The sequence below is a fragment of the Bos grunniens genome, chromosome 8, assembly GCF_055505025.1.
Source record: "Bos grunniens cultivar Pamir isolate PY7600 chromosome 8, Bosgru_T2T1.0, whole genome shotgun sequence".
Taxonomy (NCBI): domain Eukaryota; kingdom Metazoa; phylum Chordata; class Mammalia; order Artiodactyla; family Bovidae; genus Bos; species Bos grunniens.
The window spans coordinates 25,532,501-25,556,676 of NC_141172.1; the positions used below are offsets into that span (position 1 = coordinate 25,532,501).

Below are 24,176 nucleotides of genomic sequence, written 5' to 3' on the forward strand. Positions count from 1 at the left end.
TACAAACTATTTTCTGACAAGTTTAATTATTAAAAGCCTACAGTATGCTTCACCAAATGTCAAGCAAATGAAGGTAATATAGAGGACTTTTTACTAATGCTTTTGCTAGTAGTTAGACTTCAGTAGCCTTTAGAGACCATTAAGTACCCTTTGGCTAATTAGCCAATGGTAGATTAATCCTCTCTTTATTCTAGCAGTACTATTTTAACACCCTTTACACTCTGTTAGTGTAGTGTCTGAATGACAAAATAATATTGTGCATGAATAATAAGCAGAAAAGTTAAATTAACATTTCGTGTTTCACATGCCATACCTATGTGTCAGAAGAACTTTCTTTTTGAGTCACTGACATTCAACTTTTTTAAACAATCTCATGTTGACATCTTATTGAGTTGAATCTTCCTAATTACTGCTAATTGCCTATCAAGAAAAAATCTCTTTTCATGAAGTGCAGTTGTCTAGTACAGATGAACCCAGCTCCAGTGTGCACATTAAAGACAAAACATGACACTTAAGGTGCTACTTTGTTATAAGGTCATACTAAATATGGTTTGCAATTAACAAAGCAGTTTTTTATAGTACTGAAAATGCCAATCTGTCTTGTGCTCAAATTAGATTCTATCAAAGAAATATGGATATCTGAATATGGTAAGAGATACACTACTCTCAGTAACATTTACAAGGAGTAAAATGAATTCAATGCCTTTATGCTTTGTAATGTAAGTTCTAGATGATGTCCAATAATTATATTGTAAACACACTTGAATATTATTTCTCAAAATGAAAATCAACTATTTTCAAATCAAAAGTATTATTTCAAATGTCAAATTGTTTAAACAGCTTACTAATATGTTTATTTTTAAAAACAACCCCAATACTAAAAATATTTAACATGTATCTTTTAATTTGTATTAAATTTAATTTGACATTACAGGCACTTACAATAATTATTAACCTATGTGATACTAGCAATATAGTGTTTTCAAAATAATCTGAATAACAAAATTAATGGATTTTAACTAGACTGAAGTTAAACCTCATGACTTAAACTTCTGTTTCCGAAGCTATAGAAAAAGAATCAGCAAAAAAAGTATTATGTATGAAACTCGAAAAATTAACTAATACAACTAACTTTTAAGTATTCATGGAAAAAAATCAATATTTGGTTTACTTATAGCAAGAATTGCTCAACTGTAGCTCTGCTATTATTTCCAATCACCTATTGTAGTTACTAAAACAAAAGTGCCCTTAAAACGTACATGTGCGTGTGTGCTCAGTTGCTCAGTCATGTCCGACTCTGCTACCCCAAGAACTGTAGACTGCCAGGCTCGTCTGTCCATGGAATTTTCTAGGCAAGAATACTGGAGTGGGTTGCCATTTCCTACTTCAAGGGATATTCCGGGCCCAGGGATCAAAGCTGTGTCTCTGGCGTTCCTGCACTGGCAGGTGGAGTTTTTTACCATTAGGGAGACAGATATTTGGAACCAAAAGTATATCCCAAATAATTCATGATTTTTACTAACATAGAAATTTCACAGTGTTCATATGGTAATATTATAAGTTCAGTTTCAATCCTCCATATATCTGATCTACACATGGCATACTTACTGATGATCATCAAGTTGCAATGCATTCTCATTCTGATTTCCTTCCCTAATGGGAATGAGAGAAAATTGGCAGTACCATCTGATATGCCAAAAGAGAAACTGAACAATGTCTTTCTAAATCCGTCTTTTTTATTCCCCTTCTCCTGCTTTCTACTGCTTAAATTCAGATAATTCAACACAGGAATATCTATTCCTCACAGGTACTATAATATATACATATTTCCTCTTAAATTATATTTTTCCTTTACCCCTTTTATCAACACTTTTTTTCAGTTACTTAGGTTGTATAGGGGCTGGAGCAAAAGTTGGGGTTCAGTTTACCCAAACTGAACCACTAAAACAATGAAGAAAAGAGAGAAAAGAAATAAACATGCCAAATCACCAAAAATAACAGTTGATGTTTCAGGGTGATATTAATAATTTATCTGTATTTACATAAAGAACAGCCATAAAATTTCAAGTGAAGTTACAAATAGTGATTGAGTTATCAGGAATAGAGGCTACCAAACTCTAGAATATTTGCAGAAGTCTCATGAAGTCTGCCTCATTTTCCCCAATTAAATATGGTTTTCCTAAGCAATAGATTTCAATACTTTTATTTGATTGCTTTTTCCATGGTAGTGGAATGATATTGCTTTTTAATGTACTGTATATATTGCACAAAAAGGCCTTGGTGGACTGGTCTGAGAAAGCTGCTGCTGCTGCTGCTGCTGCTGCTAAGTCGTTTCAGTCGTGTCTGACTCTGTGCGACCCCATAGACGGCAGCCCGCCAGGCTCCCTCGTCCCTGGGATTCTCCAGGCAAGAACACTGGAGTGGGTTGCCATTTCCTTCTCCAATGCATGAAAGTGAAAAGTGAAAGGGAAGTCACTCAGTTGTGTCCGACTCTTAGCAACCCCATGGACTGCAGCCTACCAGGCTCCTCCGTCCATGGGATTTTCCAGGCAAGAGTACTGGAGTGGGGTGCCATTGCCTTCTAATGCCCACATATATAGTATTGTTAGTAAATGGAAGTCATAGCCTAAACAATTAAAAATTGCTCATAATACTTAATTCTTACATAGACTTCAGAAGACAGGTATTAGTATTTCTTCAAAACATTTTCAACTTCTAAAAATTTATAATAGACTATGATATATTTCTGGAATTTATATAAGACATATTCATAAGCTTCTAAAATGCATGTAAATTAACATTATGTTTATTTAAATTATACAGGACTCAATTTGTATGAATCATGCATTATCACACTAATCTAAATGAAATTTTATCAGCTTTCTGGGTAATAAAGTCAAACATCATCATTTCTAGCTCCACATTTATATATTCAAATGAGTGATATGTTATATATTTCTTAAGTATATACTAAATATGAACAAAATCTTACTACTTAGAAAATGAAATTTTTTACTGATAGGGTTAATAGTCACCACATGTCTTTCCTGAGCTGTACTATATCTAAGCCTGCAAACAAATTACTTGGATTAAAGCCAGTTGGGATAGTTAAAACACACTACAACTTATTACAAACTCCACAGCAGCAGTACTAAGTTTTCATTTGATCGTGATTACATTTATAAGTATGCCCTACTAAAATTCTCAAGGGAAACAAGTTAATAATGCTTTTCTCTATGTCCGGTGCAAGCATCACAAGATTCTATAGAGTAAAAACAGGACATTTCTTCATAAGAATGGTTTTTGTCATCTCTGGATCTGATACTATAAAACATTATTGATATAACTTAAATGGAATTTTTTCATTAAAAATTAATATATGTGGAAATATATATTAAAAAAGTAAGAAAAAAACCTTTCATGACATAGAATAGAAATTTAAAGGAGGAAAAAGAGATTTACAAATCATGGACTTAGACTAAATTACACAGTATATTTCTTATTGGTTTTACTTAATAAACTTTAACACAAAAATTTCACATAGGAACTTGTCCCACCATTCTTCATTTCATTTTTCTATTTAGAATTATCTTCTGTTCATCATATTCAAGTAGGAGAGCTTGACCTAACAGAGTAGTCACTCAATAATTTACCTGACTCAGTCAATTATGCTAAGTGAAATGTTATGACTTATACAGATTTTTAGGAAGAGGGTAGTCTGGAGTCCTTTTCATTTTTATTAATTAGGCTGGTTTCTCTGCTTTCCTTCTGAATCAGTGGTTCTCAAAGAGTACATACTACTTAGATATATATTTTTCAAACTGGGCATTTTTGAGTGCCACAATGATTGGCAATTAACTGGGTGAGTCAGAAGCATTAGATGGACTGCGATGTGTATATTGGTTCTGCCCAACAAAACTGCTTTGTATCCTGTGTAACTTTCAAACTTCCTGTTAATTATTCATGTAGATAAAAAATATGCATATAATGAAATGAATCTATATCCTAACTAAAAATATACAATAAACAAATATTTTTTCCAGTACTCTCAGAAATTTGTAAACTGTTTAAATCAAGGGAAGACTGAAACATGAGAAAGAAAAATCCCTTTTCTTCTTTTGGGTCTAGGCTCTAAGGATGTTACCACAGAGATAGTACCCATGGCCAGGGCTACATGGAAAATGCTGGTCTGAGAGGCAGACAATGAGATAAAGAGAAAACCTTAAAGACATCACTATCTGGTTCCAGTTAGTTATTCTTCCCAAGTCCATCCTTTGATTTTGTAAGCTTCCCTGTCTCCACCCCCCGACCAGTGTTAGTTTGAGTTCAGTTTCTATTACTTGCTATCAAGAGTCCTGCTAGTATAAAGCCTTCTTTAAAAAGTCCAACAACCTCTTCTAAGTTGTCCCATTTTCTGTTCCTTTATGGCATCGGACATAGTCAACCAATGCTTCTCTTTTTCTAATTGAAAATTTCCCCTTCCTTTCTGCTTTACTGTACTCTCCCAACTTTTCTTTCTCTGATTTTTCCTCTGCTCATACTCCCACATCTTTTTCTGGGATAATCACATCGATAGGTTTCTTTTTTCATTTTTTATGAAATATTTCAAATATTCAAAACAAATATCCCTTTATCAATCACTCAACAAAGGCAATGTATTACCAACAGAATTGAAGGTCATGATCTTATTTCATCTGTCTCACCAGAAGTAAGAATTATCCTGAACATCTTTGGTGTTTATAATTCCCTGACATTTCTTTATATTTTTAAACAAATGTGTGTATTTCCAAAAGGTATACAGTGATTTTAAGACATCCCTTTTTTACATTTTAACATCTCTGATTTTGGGTTCCATCTTCTCTTTCTGCTGCTGCTGCTAAGTCACTTCAGTCCTGTCCGACTCCATGCGACCCCACAGACGTCAACCCACCAGGCTCTCCTGCCCCTGGGATTCTCCAGGCAAGAACACTGAAGTGGGTTGCCATTTCCTTCTCCAATGCATGAAAGTGAAAAAGTGAAAGTGAAGTCGCTCAGTTGTGTCCGACTCCTAGTGACCCCATGGGCTGCAGCCCACCAGGCTCCTCCATCCATGGGATTTTCCAGGCAAGAGTACTGGAGTGGGGTGCCATTGCCTTTTCTGCTTCTCTTTCTGGATACATATAATTCCTGCTATAACTTAAATAATATTTCTTTATATTTTTTTTTTGAAGCAGAAACAAGTGTTTTTTAATTGTTATAGTTGATTTACAAAGGTTTTTTTTTCTAATTTTATTTTATTTTTAAATAGCATATTTTGTTGAATATTGGTAAATAGAAATTACATTATCTTAGCATATATTGATTTTATATCTAGCAACCATGGGGTCGCAAAAAGTCAAGCCATGACTGAGCGACTGAACTGAACTGAAATGAATCTAGATAAAATCTACTATTAATTTGTCTTGAGATTCTGTGCAGATAAGCATAGTATTTGGAACTAATAAAGTTTTTTTTTCTTCATTTCTAATACTTTAAACTTCCATTTCTTTTTCTTAATGTGTTGCCTGTGCCCTCCAGCACATTTTTTAAGATGAGCAGTCACAGTAGGCATAAATGTCTTCTTCCTGGTTTTAAAAAGAATTCTTATAAATTCCACCATTAAGTATGATTATTGTTTAAAGATTTAGGGAGATAATTAACAGAGTAAGAAAGTTCTGTTATTCCTAGTTTATTAAGAGAATTTCACCATAAAAAGGTATTTAATTGTATGAAAAGGCTATCTGCATTTTTTTAATTGTGGAAAAAAAAACATATAACATGAGATCTACTTTAACAAATTTGAGTATAGTACAGCTGAATTTTGCTCTTTAAAAAAAATCTGTTTAAGCCACTCCTTGTCTTTTGATTTAGAAATAAATGTAAATTCAGTTACATTTAAAGTTATTATTGATAAGAAAGTACTTACTATTGCCATTTTGTTTACTGTCTATCTTATAGCTCTTTTTGTCCCTATTTTCCTCTCTTCCTATCTTCTTCTGTAATTTGTTAATTTTTATAATGATGAGCTTTTATTCTGTTCCATTTCCTTTCGTGTATCTTCTATAAGTATATTCTTTGTGGTTACCATGGTGCTGCTACTGCTGCTGCTAAGTCGCTTCAGTCGTATCCAACTCTGTGCAACCCCATAGACGGCAGCCCACCAGGCCTCGCCATCCCTGGGATTCTCTAGGCAAGAAGGCTGGAGTGGGTTGCCATTTCCTTCTCCAATGCATGAAAGTGAAAAGTGAAAGTGAAGTCATTCAGTCCTGTCTGACTCTTCGTGACCCCATGGACTGCAGCCCACCAGGCTCCTCCATCCATGGGATTTTCCAGGCAAGAGTACTGGAGTGGGTTGCCATTACCTTCTAAGGCTTACATAAAACATCATATATAACAAACCATTTTAAGCTGATAACTTAATTGAACATCAATTAAACTTGACTTCTAAATACATCTCTACTCTAATTTTATTTTATTTTTAAACTTTACATAATTGTATTAGTTTTGCCAAATATCAAAATGAATCCCCAAACATTTTATGTTATTGATGTTATAAATTACATCTTTTTATATTGTCTGTCCAATAACATATTTTTCAGTCATAGTTTATATATGTTTGTCTTTTTAACTCTATGCCAGCACTAAAAGTGATTACACACTGTTAAAGTATCACAGTATTATATACAGAATATAGTATCACAGTATTCTGTGTTCATCTATATAGCCTATATATTCTCCTTTACCAAGTAAGTAAGCTTTATAATTTCATGTTTTCATATTGCTGTTTAGCATCTTTTCACTTCAACTTGAAGGACTTCCTTGAGAATTTCTTGTAAGTCAGATCTGGTGGTGATTAACTCCCTTAGCTTTTTTCTAGGAAAGTCTTTATTTTTCCTTTATTTTTGAAGGGGTCTTTTACCAGATATAGTATTCCTTGATGGCAGTTTTTTCTTTTGGCCATTATTTCCTTAAATAAACTTTCTGCCTCGTTCTCTCTCTCTTCTCCTTCTGGAACTCCCACAGTATTCGTCCACTAGATATATCCCATAAGTCCCTCAGACTTTCTTTACTCTTTTTCATTCTTCTTACTTCTCTGCCTTGGGTAATTTCAAATGACCTGTCTTTTATTTCACTGAGTCTATGTTCCACTTGATGAAGTATGATGTTGAACCCTTTTAGTGAATTTTCAGTATGATTATTGTATTCTTCAGCTCCAACATTTCTTTTTTCTTTTTTTTTTTTTTTTAAACATTTTCTATCCCTTGTGGCTCAGCTGGTAAAGAATCCACCTGCAATGTGAGAAACCTGGGTTTGATCCCTGGGTTGGGAAGATCCACTGGAAAAAGGAAAGGCTACCCACTCCAGTATTCTGGCCTAGAGAATTCCACGGACTGTATAGTCCATGAGATCACAAAGAGTCGGACACGACTGAGCGACTTTCACACACACACATCTCTTGCTGAAATTCTCATTTTGTTCATGAATCATTAACAAAAAAATGAGCTCATTTTTTTTTAGCTCATTGAACATCTTTACGATGGTTATTTTAAATTTTTGTCAGATAATTAATATACCTCCGTTTCTTTAGGGTCAATTTCTGAAGATTTATTTTGTTCCTCTGATTGGGCCATTTACTATCTCCTTGTGTTCCTTGTAACTTTGTGTTGTTATAACTGAACTTGAAGAACTACACATCTCTTCTGGTCTTTATGAACTGGCTTTGCATAAGGAAAGGTCTTCATCAATCAGTCCAGCTAGAGATTCTGGGAACTCTCAAATCTTTTCTGGAGATGTGACTTCTTCCAATGCATGTGTGTAGATTTCTAATATAAAGGATTTTTTTTCAGGAGCTGATAAATTCTTGCTCCCTCTGCTGTCTGTCTTCTGTACTGAGGTCCTTAGAAATAGCAGCGTGCCACCTAGCTCTTTTTTGTTCTCAGCAGCACCCAGGGATGTACCTAGAGTATGCCCAATATTATCAGTGTCCCAAACTAGGCTAAATACATACTCGTCCCTCAGGCAGCTACTAAAAAGCCAGAACCCTGGACACACACTGCATTCTTGTCTCTGAGGGAGAAGAAACCGAGCTATATCACCTCCCATCTGCTGTGACATGGCTCCTCTGGAACAGCAGGATGCCATCCAGCTTCTTTAGGTTCTTCAGTGACCCCCAGGTATCTACACTATGGCAGGTCCCATCAGTGCTCTAAGACAGGTGAGAAAGAAGTCAGTCCCTCAGACAGGCTTAAGGTCCAATATATTCTTTCCCTCCATGAGGAGAAGCTGGGAACGGGGAGTTTCTCCCAGATCACAAGGTGGTGTGCCAAAGTGAAGGACTATATCAAAACAGTGCTACAGATTTCCCAAGCAACTTCAGTGCACCTGGCTATGCACTTGTCAGGGGTGCAGGTGCCTCTGGGCTGGTTTCTGGATTTCTCACAAAAGGAACCGGTCTGAGTATTGTTGAAAAGATCTGGTGCTTCCTATTCTGCCATCTTGTTGATGTCACCCTAGATTCTGCAAATTTAACATATTTTCTTCCCTTCTTTGTTATAATGGTAAATTACATGGATAAATTTTCTAATTAAACTTTAAATTTCTAGGATTTCCTGGCTTATTCATGATTTTTAAAAAATATATTGATTAAATTTACCAAGGGTTTGGAAATCAGTGCTATAACTATGTTTATATTAATTTCCGTTTCTAACATTTTTTTTATCTTGTATTGTCAAAGTTATGTTACCCTCATAAAATGAGGAGGCATTTGCTTCTACTTTTTTCTGCGCTTTGGAAAACTGTGTGCCTGGTAGAACTTAGATATGAAACTCAAATCTCAATCTCACCTAAGCATTCATAATATAGTATTACTTTATTAACAACTTTATTAAGGTATACTTTACATTCCATAAAATTCACTCATTCGTTAAATATATGGTTGAATGACTTTTAGTATGTTTATGGACTTGTGCAACTGTCACCACAGAGTAATTTTAGAACATTTCCATCATCCATACCAGAAAGAAACCGCATGCCCATTCACAGACACTTCCTTCCTATCCCAAGGCCTGTACAATCACTAATCTAAATTCTGTCTCTATACATGTTGCCTTTTCTGGACATCTCATAAATGAAATATTACTGTATGTGGCCTTTGTAAGTACTTCTTCTATTTAACATGTTTTCAAAGTTCATCTCACGTTGCAGCACACGTTATCACTTCATTCCATTCATTGCTGGGCGATCCACTGGATTGTTGTTGTTCAGCTGCTCAGTTGTGTCTGATTCTTTTAGACCCCCATGGACTTCATGCAGCATGCTAGGCTTCCCTGTCCTTCACCATCTCTGGAATTTGCTCAAATTCATGCCCATTGAGTCGGTGATGCTATCTAAATATCTCACCCTCTGCTGCCCTCTTCTTCTTTTGCCTTCAATTTTCCCCGGCATCAGGGTCTTAACCGACAAATCAGCTCTTTGCATCAGGTGGTTAAAGTATTGGAGCTTCAGCATCAGTCCTCCCAATGACCATTCAGGGTTGGTTTCCTCTAGGATTGACTGGTTTGATCTTTATGAAGTCCAAGAGACTCTCAAGAATCTTCTTTAAAGGTATTACATTTCCAACTGAGTACCACTCGGCCCATATTCTATGTTATGCTATGTGTTACTTCACTATCATTTCTTTTTTTTTTCTTTTTCTTTTTTTCACTATCATTTAATCTGAAGTATTTTCTCAGTTTTCACTTTACCTTTTTCTTTGTCCCTTAATTATTCAGAAATGTCTCTGTAAGTTTGCATCAGAATTTTTAAACTTGACTTTTTAAATTGATTATTTTTATCTTGTGTTAGACAACATTTTTAATACGATATCAAGTTTATGAAAATTGTCGAGAGCTGTGTTGTGGCCTAGTTATGTGATCATTTTTGGTAAAGGCTTTTTATTGTTTTCTTCAAATAGTGTATATCCTTAACGACTTTTTGTCAGCTTTTTCTTAAAAGTGCTGAATTATCAATTTTTACATTACTTATTTTGAAGTAAGTTTGTACTTTCATTAGCTTTCTGATCCTAATAGGAAAACTCATTGAAATAACTAAAATACATGCACATTTATTTATATCCTTCAATAATTCTTTTCTCATTTCTCAGTTCACATGGACTCATCCTAATCAGCAGAATTTGACACAAATGGTTGTACATGTCTCAAAATACTTTTATCACTTGGCTTCTTGGATACATCTTTCTCTTGGTTTTCTTTCTATTTAACTGGTCTCTCCTCTCTTGGATTTTCCTCATCTACCCAAACTCTAAGGGTTGGAAGGCTCAGGGTACCTCTTCTCTTCTTTAATCTACTTTTATTCCCTGCTGCTGCTGCTAAGTCACTTCAGTTGTGTCCAACTCTGTGTGACCCCATAGATGGCAGCCCACCAGGCTCCCCCGTCCCTGGGATTCTCCAGGCAAGAACACTGGTGTGGGTTGCCAGTTCCTTCTCCAATGCATGAAAGTGTAAAGTGAAAGTGAAGTTGCTCAGTCGTGTCCGACCCTTAGCGACCCCATGGACTGCAGCCTACCAGGCTCCTCCATCCATGGGATTTTCCAGGCGAGAGTACGGGAGTGGGTTGTCATTGCCTTCTCCGAATATAATTTAAATACTCCTAACTCTAAAATTCATACCTCTAGCCCAGGCCTCCCCTCTAAATTTTACACTCAGTTATCCTACTGCTTGCTTGCTGTTTTCATTTCAGTGACAAATTACACTTGGTTACAATGGTAAGCTGCCAATGACTTTTAGCCCCTAGGGTTTTACATTTATTTTTTGACAAATTCTGGTGTGCATTTATAAGAATATGTTATATTTTATCCAACTCTGTTGGTATGCTTTCACATAAGGTTATAAAACTCCCCATGTGAGGATAGCATGCAGCTAGGCTTGAAAACCACAGATATATCAGATTACTCACTACTCTCAACAAAGTATTTTTTCATTTTGATGCTTTTCCAAGCTTTCCTTCTTCTAATGATTTTGTTCCACACACGGATCTTCAAAATCAAACCAAACTTTATGTCTAAGCCCAAATGCCACCTCTTTTAAAGGCCTTATTAAAAAATGACCTCAATGAAAAACCAGTCTGTCTTTGTCCACTACACGTCCATGGTATACCTTACGTACAAGCTATATATATATAACAGTTCCCCTGGGTAGTAGTCCACATGTCTCATTTCCCGACTGTATCTTGTACAGGGGGAAAGAGCCATGTTTAATTTATTACTGAATATCACATTATTGGAGAGTCTTACATGTAGTAGGAGCATTAAGCTAAACTGAATTATAACAAATACAAACACACATATCTATCCATGTGCAAGCCAATATATTAGGCATTTAAAACCAAACTCTAAACTATATGGATATTTAAAAATCATAATAATCTCACAGTGAGAAAAATGTTATATTTTGTCACTTCCAGGTATGGTGATATTTTAAAGAGAGATACCTAAAAGTATATTGATGCAAAGTGAAAAAACTACTAGGCATATAAGTAAGACTGTGTAATATATTATAACACTGATTCATTATTAACAGAGAATAAATTCACAACTCATGTTTTCAGGTCACATTTTCTTAATATTGTCTGTGGTAAGATCACAAATGAATCTGAAAATGGTATAAGAAGTATGATTTTACAGTACATTGTGTTCTGAGTGATAATAATAGTTCCTAACAAAGTCTAATATAAGGCACAGACATTCTGTTAACAAATATCACTTGGTTCATCTAGAAGATAGGATGTAGGAATAAGACAGTCACGTCCAATTCCACATGGATTCTCAGCTCAGATCCTGGTTTTTGCACAGTTCACCTTGCGAACATGATCCGAGTGACATTTCACAAATTCCTGGATAAATGTTGCTACACTCTGCTAGGAGAGAGACAGGCTATGTCATGCACAGATCAATAATAGCACTGTGTTTCATCAGCCTCAAAATCAAAAGTGCTTCATCTGGCAAAAGCCATGGCCCTAGAGAATCTGACATATATAAACTGAATACCCTACAAGGAATGTTTACTACACAAGCTATTGGGGTAAGATAAAAGAAAACTCTAGAGATTAACAATGAAGTACAGTAAGAGAGTACTAGCTTTCTACTTCGTTATTACTACAGGCGTGAGCACAGATCACAAAAATGGAAATGAGGCTATTTAAAATTCTACAATTCCTTACAGAAAAAAAATGGGTCCAAGTACAGTAAACACCTTCAATCTTTGAAATAAAGGTTATGTAAATAAATATAAACCAAAGACAAATATAAGTTTACGATACAATAGGAATTGTATGAATCTATACAGATGAAAATGTTTTATGGAAGTTGACAAAATGCAAAATTACAGGGTTTGCTGAAAGACTCTTCAGCCTTAGTAGTAATTATGCTCAATGTTTATATGCTAAATTAACCTAAAAACCCAAGATATTTGTTGAATGGGTTATGCTCTGTTGCTTTTAATGGCAGATTCTGATATTTGGCAAAAGTTCTGTATATAGTTTGATTAACTAATTTAAGATTAATTGGTTAATGTAACTGGACAAGAGACAAAGCAAACTTGAAAACTCAAATCCTAAAATGACCTTGCTTTGTTTAAGATGGATGTTACCAAAAAAGTTTCTGAGGACAAAATCTGCTGTTGTGGAATTTAGTTGTAACTCATTCAGAGGGCAGGGGAATCAATAATTCAATATTTGAATATATAATTGAATATAATATTTGAATCAATAATTCTATATATCAATAATTGATATCAGTAATTCTAGATATCAGAGAAGATAACAGCAGTGTATACTTACGACACATATATTGAAAGTGCATCTTTATGGCATGTCTGTTCAAAGTGCAGACTTACGACGTGTATGTTCAAAGTGCAGACTTATGATGTGAATGCTGAAAGGACATACTTATAACACTTTTTTTTGAGTTGTGGGCTTGCTTAGGTGCACTCCAATTGGGGAGTTAAGGCAGAGGCAGATCAAAGCCTCTTAGACAGCAATGGTCTAGGGTAAAACGTCTTGTTTTTCAGACCATATTTTGTAAAGAATCTCTTCTCTAAGTTTCAGAAATACTGTCATACCTCCTTCTGTGAACTCAAAACTCAGTGGGTTAGTTAGTAGTATTGTTAATATAGATAAATAACCTTTTGGGGAAACTAAAAGGAGTTTATTCTTCCTTTAGAAAACATATAGAGCCAATGTACAAATAAAGATTCAGAAAATTAAATGCCTATAGTTACTCAAGTGTGTGAAAGTTGCTCAGTCGTGTCCGACTCTTTGTGACAACATGGACTATATGGTCCATGTAATTTTCCAGGGATTTTCCCATCCCAGGGATTGAACCCAGGTCTCCCACATTGCAGGTGGATTCTTTACCAGCAGAACCACAAGGGAAGCCCAAGAATACTGAAGTGGGTAGCCTATCCCTTCTCCAGCAGATCTTCCTGACCCAGGAATCAAACTAGTGTCTCCTGCATTGCAGGCAGATTCTTTACCAACTGAGCTATCTGGGAAGCCCCATATAGTTACTCAAAAGGCAACATAAATAAGCAAACTGGACCTTGCAGGATTTGGGACAAACAGGAAATTGTTCACCTCATTCTCCTTGGAAGCACCACGCCACTAACATTATTAACTCTCATACCAAAACCATACCTTCCAACACTTTCATGACACTAAATTATTTACTAATTGGTTTTGTCAGCTTTTAAGTAAGCTCCTTCAATGTCATCAATCCCTTCACTTCCTTAGTGTGAATAAACACTCAGTCTTGACTGATGTGTAGCTATTCTTCCATTTCTAATTCTCAAACTGATTCTCTAGCTCTTAATCACAAAAGCCTATAGGATACTTTCATTTATATGACAAATTATTACCTCAAACTTCACTGATTACAACAGAATTCTTCTTTTATTTCATTTAAACTTAGAAAAGGAAAAAGGCTTTGGAAAATGTTGTATGAGGGAACTGGTCCGTGAACCAGTCTTTGGAGTGACTTCCTGGATATAAAATGATGTAAAGAAAACAGGAAGATTCTTGAAGTAGAAAGCAATTTTTAAATCTTGGTTAAAAATATGCATTATCATCTCAGTGTCTTGGGAATAACTGCTCAATAAGGCAACCTTTATCCTTTTACTGAGAATGTACTATACCCTCAATTATTCAAAATGCTGTGAAAGTTATCAAGAAAAGTATATGTGTTTTCTGTCCTTGATGATTTAATTAGCTGTTAGATGCAATAGAACTAACAAATGTTAAACTTTGAAACTATAAATACAATTATATAAAGTTTAAACATAAAATAAAATTAAAAAAAAAGAAAAAAAAGAAAAAAGAAAAAAAGAAAACTATTAAGTGCAGAATTGTATAAAAATTCAGTTTAGAAAAATAGAAAGATTATGAAGTTAGGATCAAGAGATAGATGTAGGTCATAACTTAAAGCTATGAACTTTAGGCTGATCTTAAGCAATTTGTTTCAATTCTTTAAGCCTTAATTGCATTATATATAAAATGATAATATCTTCCTTACAAGGTTGAAAAAGAGAGTCCATAAAAAATAATTAAATGTTTAGAAAGTAGGCCTAATAGTCATTGAATAAACACTAGCTGGTGTGTGTTGGGGAAGGCAGTACAGCATAAGGCTTAAGAGCACAACTTCTGGAATCAGGCTGCCTGGGCTCGAACCCCAGTTCTGCCACTTATGAGTTCTATTACCTTGGGCATGTTATTCCCTCTGCCTCACTTTCCCTATCTGTACAATAAAATCAGACATAGTATCTATCTCACTAAGGCATCATTTATGTTAATGAGTTAATACAAACAAAGTGCGTGGAAGAGTACCTAGCATATTAGTACACGAAAAGCATCAGCTAATATTACCTGTACTTCATTATTATTGAAAACATATAAAATAAGATTTGAAAGAATACATGCATTCAGCATAGACTGTGAGTGTTTTATAGGACAGGGGATACTCTCAGGGGCTTGTGTCAGGAAACAGAGGACTAAAACAATAGCATATATCAGGTAAAATCTTGAAGATTTTGCTGACTTGTTTGGTCTTCAAATGGAAATCAGTTGCAGGTTCCTGAAGATACATGATAAAATTCAAATTCTAGCAAAATTATTCTGGCAGTAATACATGGAAAGAAATAAAAAGACTAGAGAAGCCAGCCAGGAGAATATATCAGTACTCAAGGAAAAATAAATAACTGGTGTCACTAGAAATAGAAATTAAGAGGGATGAACAATAGAATTTGGTTGTTGATTTAGAGGTCAAAAAATAAAGAGTCAAAGGTGGTTCTGCAGCAATATTTTGGGAGAGGATTGTTTGGGAAGATTTGTTCTTTATTATTATTATTATTTTTGGTACATGGTGAGTTAGTGGTGACAGAAAATCAAAAGAAAATGTCTTCTGTAGTGAAACAGAACACATAAAAGGACATGTAGTTTTAAGCGTCACCTACAAAGGAATAACAGGATTGGCTGAGATAGGAAATTCTGCTAATCTTAGTGATATTAACTACTAAGAGTTAACAGTTGAAAGAGAAGTGTATTGTAAAAATATTAGTAATACAGACTAGACTAGGAATGACTTTTGGAAACAGTCATTGGAGAAATTTAAAGTAGACATATAAAACTGGTATCTTAATGAGAGGCAATAATTTATTTTACATTAGGCATGTTTAAGTGCTATAGAATGAGACTACAGAATAATGATTAAATAAGTACTGATGCAGATAATTTCAAATGTTTTTCAGACAGATGTCAATTTAAATACAATATATTAAGTTTTCTGTGTGTTTACATTGTCTGGCTGTGGAAATCACAGAAGCCATAGGCTGAAGTTGAAAATTTTTGTAAAATATTAAACTTCTATTCCAATGCAACTAATAAAAATATTAAAATTCTACTTCTTAAATGTAAGTATATGTGAGTTCAAAACTTTGAGATCACGTTATTATGTCTTAAATTTAATTCTACTGTACTTTAAAGGGGCAAAATGTAAAATCAATATCTTAAAATTTCCTAAAAATCTGTGTAGGATAATTAGAGTACTCTGTAGTAAAAATATAAGGTTCAGGTATCAGACCTACTACTGACACCATGAGTCTTGGATAAGTCACTCACATATAGTTTCTGTTTCTTTCTATATAAAAATAGAATAATAATTCCTATCTGAATTAAATCAAGGAGATTTCAGGTATATCAATTTTTAAAACTATATGAAAATGCTCTAAAAATTCTAAATGCCTTAAAATGTTATGATATTTTAGGTGCCTTAAATTTAATGTGATATGAAATATAAATATATACTAATATGTACAAAATGAAAGAGGGGATATAACCACAGAGACTTGGACTTTAAATTAACAAAAGAATAATACAAAGAAATCTATGCCCACAAATTTGATAACCTAGAAGAAATGGACCAATTCCTTAAGAGATATAATTTGCCAAAACTCACAAAAAGATGTGGGCAATCTGAATGTGTGTGCATGTGTGCTCAGTTGTATCTGATTCTTTGTAATCCCATGGACTATAGCCTGCCAGGCTCCTCTGTCTACGGAATTTTCCAGCCAGGAATACTGGAATGGGTTGTCATTTCCTAACCCAGGGGATCTTTCCAACCCACAAACTGAACTCGCATCTCTTATGTCTCCTGCACTGGCAGGCAGATAATTTACCAGTGTGCCTCCTGGGAAGCCCAGAAAATCTGAACAGGCCTGCTACTGCTACTGCTAAGTCACTTCAGTCGTGTCCGACTCTGTGCAACCCCATAGACAGCAGCCCACCAGACTCCTTCATCCCTGGGATTCTCCAGGCAAGAACACTGGAGTGGGTTGCCATTTCCTTCTCCAATGCATGATAGTGAAAAGGGAAAGGGAAGTCGCTCAGTTGTGTCCAACTCTTAGCGACCCCATGGACTACAGCCCACCAGGCTCCTCCGTCCATGGGATTTTCCTGGCAAGAGTACTGGAGTGGGTTGCCATTGCCTTCTCCATGAACAGGCCTATGTTTATTTAAAAAATAGGATAAACAATTAATAACCTCTAAAATAAAAAGTATCAAGTCCAGATAGGGTCACTATTTAATTTTTACTAAACTTGTAAGGAACAAATAATGCTATTCTCTGCAATCTCTTTAAGAGGATAGAAGCAGAGAAAATACTTCCTAATTCTTTGATTCAGAATTACAGACCAATACCTCTCATGCACTCAATATGCCAGCAAATTTGGAAAACTAAGCAGTGGCCACAGGACTGGAAAAGGTCAGTTTTCATTCCAATCCCAAAGAAAGGAAATGCCAAAGAATGCTCAAATGACCACACAATTGCACTCATCTCATGCTAGTAAAGTAATGCTCAAAATTCTCCAAGCCAGGCTTCAGCAATACGTGAACCGTGAACTTCCTGTTGTTCAACCTGGTTTTAGAAAAGGCAGAGGAACCAGAGATCAAATTGCCAACATCCGCTGGATCATGGAAAAAGCAATAGAGTTCCAGAAAAATATCTATTTCTGCTTTATTGACTATGCCAAAGCCTTTGACTGTGTGGATCACAATAAACTGTGGAAGATACTGAAAGAGACGGGAATACCAGACCACCTGACCTGCCTCTTGAGAAATTTGTATGCAGGTCAGGAAGCAATAGTTAGAACTAGACATGGAACAACAGACTGGTTCCAAATAGGAAAAGGAGTAGGTCAAGGCTGTATATTGTCACCCTGCTAATTTACCTTATATGCAGAGTACATCATGAGAAATGCTGGGCTGGAGGAAGCACAAGCTGGAATCAAGATTGCTGGGAGAAATATCAATAACCTCAGATATGCAGATGACACCATCCTTATGGCAGAAAGTGAAGAGGAACTAAAAAGCCTCTTGATGAAGGTAAAAGAGGAGAGTGAAAAAGTTGGCTTAAAACTCAGCATTCAGAAAATGAAGATCATGGCATCTGGTCCCATCACATCATGGCAAATAGATGGGGAAACAGTGGAAACATTGACTGACTTTATTTTGGGGGGCTCCAAAATCACTGCAGATGGTGAATGCAGCCATGAAACTAAAAGATGCTTACTCCTTGGAAGAAAAGCTATGACCAACCTAGACACCATATTAGAAAGCAGAGACATTACTTTGCCAACAAAGGTCCGTCTAGTCAAAGCTATGTTTTTTCCAGTAGTCATGTATGGATGTGAGAGTTGGACTATAAAGAAAGCTAAGCGCAGAAGAATTGATGCTTTTGAACTGTGGTGTTGGAGAAGACTCTTGAGAGTCCCTTGCACTGCAAGAAGATCCAACCAGTCCATCCTAAAAGAAATCAGTCCTAAATATTCATTGGAATGACTGATGCTAAAGCTGAAACTCTAATACTTTGGCCACCTGATGTGAAGAACTGACTCATTTGAAAAGAACCTGATGCTGGCAAAGACTGAAGGCCAGAGAAGAAGGGGAAGACAGAGGATGAGATGGTTGGATGGCATCATTGACTCAATGGACATGAGTCTGAGTAAAGTCCAGGAGTTAGCGATGGACAGGGAGGCTTGGCTTACTGCAGTCCCAGGGGCCACAAAGAGTCAGACACATCTGAGTGTCTGAACTGAAATGAACTGATACACACTCCTATTTCAGAGCAGCACTATTCACAATAGCCAAGACATGGAAATAACCTACATGTCCATTAACTTGAGGAGTAAAGAAGATATATCCATATCTATAGATATAGATATATCTTCTTTACTCCTCAAGTTATATATATATATATATATATATATATAAGGTTCCCAGGTGGCTAAGTGGTAAAGAATCAGCCTGCCAATGCAGGAGCCACAGGAAAAGCAGGTTCGATCTCTAGGGCAGGAAGATCCCCTGGAGGAGGAAACGGCAACCCACTGTAGTACTCTTGACTGGAAAATTCCATGGACAGAGGAGCCTGGTGGGCTACAGTTCATGGGGTCGCAGAATCAGACACAACTGAGCAACTGAACACACACACACACACACACACACGCTTGCGTGTGCAATGGAATATTACTCAGCCATTAAAAAGAATGAAACAATGCTATTTGCGGCAACATGGCTGAACCTAGAGCTTATCATACTAAATGAAGTTAGTTAGAAAGAGAAAGTCATACACCATATAATATGGTGTATGTCTTTCACTTATATGCGAAACCTAAAATATGACACACAAAAACATATCTATGAAACAAAACAGACTCACAGACACATACATCAGACTTGTGGTTGCTAAAGGGTAGAGGGGTAGAGGAGGGAAAGATTGGGAGTTTTGGAATAGAAAATACAAACTATTATGTACAGGATGAATAAACAAGGTTCTACTGCATAGCACAAGGAACTATATTCAATAGCTTGTGATAAACCATAATGGAAAAGAATATGAAAAAGAATACATATGTATAATTCAGTCTCTTTGTTGTACAGCAGAAATTAACACAACATTGTTAATGTAAATACTTTAACAAAATTTTTTAAGAAAAGAATGGAGACTTAAGGAATAACCTTTTCTTTTTCATTTGTCTTAAGATTAAACTATGATAACCAACAGTAAGTATGCTGCTGCTGCTGCTAAGTCACTTCAGTCATGTCTGACTCTGTGCAACCCCATAGACGGCAGCCCACCAGGCTCCCCCATCCCTGGGATTCTCCAGGCAAGAACACTAGAGTGGGTTGCTATTTCCTTCTCCAATGCATGAAGGTGAAAAGTTAAAGTGAAGTCGCTCAGTTGTGTCCGACTCTTAGCGACCCCATGGACTTCAGCCTACGAGGCTCCTCCATCCATGGGATTTTCCAGGCAAGAGTACTGGAGTGGGGTGCCATTGCCTTCTCCGAACGGTAGGTATAACGTGTCTAATAAGTTGCAGAAAACTCGACTTACCTGAGTAAAAGCATATATGTTACAGAAACACATTAATATAGATATTTGCCTTAAAGGTTCACATTTTATACAAGTATTTGCAAAGAACTAGGGCAATTACTAGTTAATACTGTGACTTATAGTAATAAATGGGAAGTTTTAGAATGGGCAAATGGATAAGCTAAATGAATAGTTGAAGTCTACCTTAAAAATCTAAGATACAACAGAATAAATATATTAAAAGGCTAAAATAAAGAAAAAATCTATGTGGAAAAGGAATTCTAGTAATGTGTCAAAAGATTTGGAGTTCTCCTTAATAAGACCGTATTTAAGAAATCTAGATATTAAACACTACACCAGTTTAGCAGTACCTAGGAATTTTTAAACTCATAGGCATGTCTAACACAAATATAAACTTCAAAACAAATGTAAAACAAAATACCCATGTTTATAATACAGTCTACTATAATTTATTTTGAAGTTCCCTTACCTTTATTGTCTGTCTGCTTGTTTGAAATCGTTGATCAGACACTTGCTGCTGATGCAGGAGCTTTTCGTTGACTTCTTTATATTCTTTAACAGCCAGTTCTGCTGCTTTTTTGGCATTCAAAAGCACACTGTTTTGCTGTTGCAAGGATATAATCCGTTCTCGTAATAAAATAACATTACTATTTGATTTCTGGGCAGTTATATTTTTCCACTTTTCTCTGTTAACTATATAAAAATAAGGTTTTTAATAATTTTTAAAAAATCTTGTTAAGTTAAAAACACATTGTTAATTTCATATATATTCTTACCTCTGGTAGGACCTGCTGTATGTGAAGTCTTTTGAATACTGCTATTCTTCTTTTGAAGAGCTGATTTTTTGGCATTCTTGTGAAAATAATTCTAAATTTGAAAGTTCCATAAAAATTAGATTATAACTGATGATAATTTCAAGTGAACCAACAAAATATATATTATTTATTTACTTAGAAAGGTATGTATTTATGCATAGTAAAACAAATCTGGACAATAAAAATCTATAACTGATGTCAAGAACTCATAAATGAACATAACAGTGCACTAAAGTTGACCTAGAAGGCAGAAGATAAAAGTACAAAAATCAACACAAAAGTAGTAATTTAACCTAAAGGACAGTTTAAACAGTTAGGATTAAAACAGTAGAAGCATCAAAAATAAAATAACAATATTTTATAACATTCTTTGGGAATCTAGCTCCTTTTCTAAAATACTGTTCTCTGTTGTAGAGTTATAAGTAATTCCAGCAAATGAAGTTAAAATAATGGTGATGATAATAATGTGATTCTCCTTGAAGCTGTATGTTTTCCTCATGACATTGCAATACACTGAGGCTAAATAAAATGAAACCATTTTGACTTTGTTCCAAACTGTTTCACCAGTCTATAAAAGCTTTCCCAAAACAAAAATTTAAATAGGAATGTGTTTCAAAATATTACAAATCCTGGTGGGGGGGGGCAGTCCTAAGATGACAGAGGAATAGGACAAGGAGATCATTTTCTCCCCCACAAATTCATCAAAAGAACATTTGAATGCTGAGTAAATTCCACAAAACAACTTCTGAATGCCAGCAGAGCACATCAGGCACTCAGAAAAGCAGCCCATTGTCTTCGAAAGGAGGTAGGAAAAAATATAAAGATAAAAAGAGAGACTAATGAGGTAGGGACGGAGCTCCGTCCTGGGAAGAGAGTCTTAAAAAAGAGAGAAGTTTCCAAATACCAGGAAACACTCTCACTGGCGAATCTGTGGCGAGCTTTGAAACCTCAGAGGGCAACATAACTGGGAGGAAAAATAAATAAATAATTAAAACCCACAGATTACGTGCTCAACGGTAACTCCACCAGCGGAGAAGCAGCGCAGATGCCTGCACCCACCACTAGCAAGCGGGGGCTGGGCCGGGAGGCGCAGGCCGCATTGGTTAGTGTAAGGACCGGGCCTGAATGCCCCAAGGGCAATCTGAGGGAACTAACTTGGGATAGCAAACCAGACTGTGGGATAGCTACCCGAGAAAAGCCCTAACCTAAGACACTGTCAGGCCTGCTCACAGAACAAAGGACTGAGCAGAGCTAGCCCGGCCCATCCCCCTGTCTGGTGACAGGCAGGCGAGGGCAGCCAGAGCCGGAAGGGGGCAATCACGGCCCCAGAGAGGCATTATCTACCAAACTGCAAGCAGGCTTCATTGCTAACCAAGACTTCTTGGGATGCTGGACAGTCAACATCCGCCTGAGAAGGTGTGCCGGTTGTACACCCAGAAAACCGAGCAGCAGGGATGGGGAAGGTGATAAATCGCAGAGAACACGCTCGCCAAACACCTCATCACCTGAGCTGCTCAGACCTGGGAAGGGCACAAAACGCAGGCACAACTGAGTCTGCACCTCTGAGGACTACCCGAGTGCCTGAACCTGAGCGGCTTAGACCTGGGAGGTGCATACAACCCAAGGCTGGCCTCGGACAGTTCCCGGCAGCGCAACCTAGAGCCTAAGCAGTGTAGACAGGAATAGCACACACGCTGTGAGCGGGGGCAAACCCAGTGTGGCCAAGACACTGCGAGCACACGCCAGTGTTATTTGTTTGCAGCGTCCCTCTCTTCCCCACAGCAAGACTGAACAACTGAGCCTAAAAAAGTGGCCACCACCGCCCCCTTTTGTCAGGGTGGAAATCAGACACTGAAGAGACCAGCAAACAGAAGGAGCTAAAACAGAGGGATCCTCCTTGGAAGTGACAGGTGCAATTGATTAAAACCCTGTAGTTAGTACCGACTACATAGGAAGGGGCCTACAGATCTTGAGAAATATAAATCGGATCAAGGAACTATCCGAAAATGAACTGACCCCACACTGCCCTCAACAACACCAGAGAAAGTCCTAGATATATTTTTACTATTTTTACTATCATTCTTTAATTAAAAAAAAATTTTTTTATTTTTAAGTCCTCTATTTCTCCTTGAATTTTCATTTTTATAACCTATTACTTTGCAAAAAAAAAGAGACCCTACTTTTTAAAGCAAACTTCATATATATATTTTATAATTCTTGTGACTTTGTTTTCTTTTTTTTTTTTTCTTTATCTTGTATTTTTGAAAATCCAACCTCTACTCTAGATTTTTAATCTTTGCTTTTTGGTATGGGTTGAATGCCCCAACCAAAAGAAAAGACTGGCTGAAAAGATACAAAAACAAGACCCCTATATATGTGGTCTACAAGAGACCACCTCAAAACAAGGGACACATACAAACTGAAAGTGAAGGGCTGGAAAAAGATATTCCATGCAAATAGAGACCAAAAGAAAGCAGGAGTAGCAATACTCATATCAGATAAAATAGATTTAAAACAAAGGCTGTGAAAAGAGACAAAGAAGGATACTACATAGCAATCAAAGGATCAATCCAAGAAGAAGATATAACAATTATAAATATATATGCACCCAACATAGGAGCACCGCAATATGTAAGACAAATGCTAACAAGTATGAAAGGGGAAATTAACAATTACACAGTAATAGTGGGAGACTTTAATACCCCACTCACACTATTGGATAGATCAACGAAACAGAAAATTAACAAGGAAACACAAACTTTAAATGATACAATGGACCAGTTAGACCTAATTGATATCTATAGGACATTTCACCTCAAAACAATGAATTTCACCTTTTTCTCAAGTGCACACGGAACCTTCTCCAGGATAGATCACATCCTGGGCCATAAATCTAGCCTTAGTAAATTCAAAAAAATTGAAATCATTCCAAGCATCTTTTCTGACCACAATGTAGTAAGATTAGATCTCAATTACAGGAGAAAAACTATTAAAAATTCCAACATTCCAGCCTCCAATATGGAGGCTAAACAACACGCTGCTGAATAACCAACAAATCACAGAAGAAATCAAAAAAGAAATCAAAATATGCATAGAAACGAATGAAAATGAAAACACAACAACCAAAACCTGTGGGACACTGTAATAGCAGGGCTAAGGGGAAGGTTCATAGCAACACAGGCACACCTCAAGAAACAAGAAAAAAGTCAAATAAATACCCTAACTCTACATCTAAAGCAACTAGAAAACGAAGAAATGAAGAACCCCAGGGTTAGTAGAAGGAAAGAAATCTTAAAAATTAGGGCAGAAATATATGCAAAAGAAACAAAGGAGACCATAGCAAAAATCAACAAAGCCAAAAGCTGCTTCTTTGAGAGAATAAATAAAATTGACAAATCATTAGCCAGACT

At 36.1% G+C, this 24,176-nt stretch overlaps 1 protein-coding gene across 25 annotated transcripts in view; it reads right to left on the bottom strand.

The window, feature by feature from the left end:
• CNTLN (centlein) overlaps window positions 1-24,176 on the bottom strand; it is a 363,772-nt gene that overhangs the window by 57,521 nt on the left and 282,075 nt on the right. For 24 of the 25 annotated variants that reach the window (XM_086415000.1, XM_086414981.1, XM_086414999.1 and 21 more), the window contains 2 exons: window positions 20,728-20,818; window positions 20,421-20,644 (listed from right to left, as the gene is read on the bottom strand). In XM_086415000.1, coding sequence (XP_086271126.1) covers window positions 20,421-20,644; window positions 20,728-20,818 — 315 coding nt within the window. Of the gene's footprint in view, window positions 1-11,550; window positions 11,929-20,420; window positions 20,645-20,727; window positions 20,819-24,176 lie in introns of those variants that run through there. The other variant, XM_086414993.1, reaches the window with a different exon arrangement.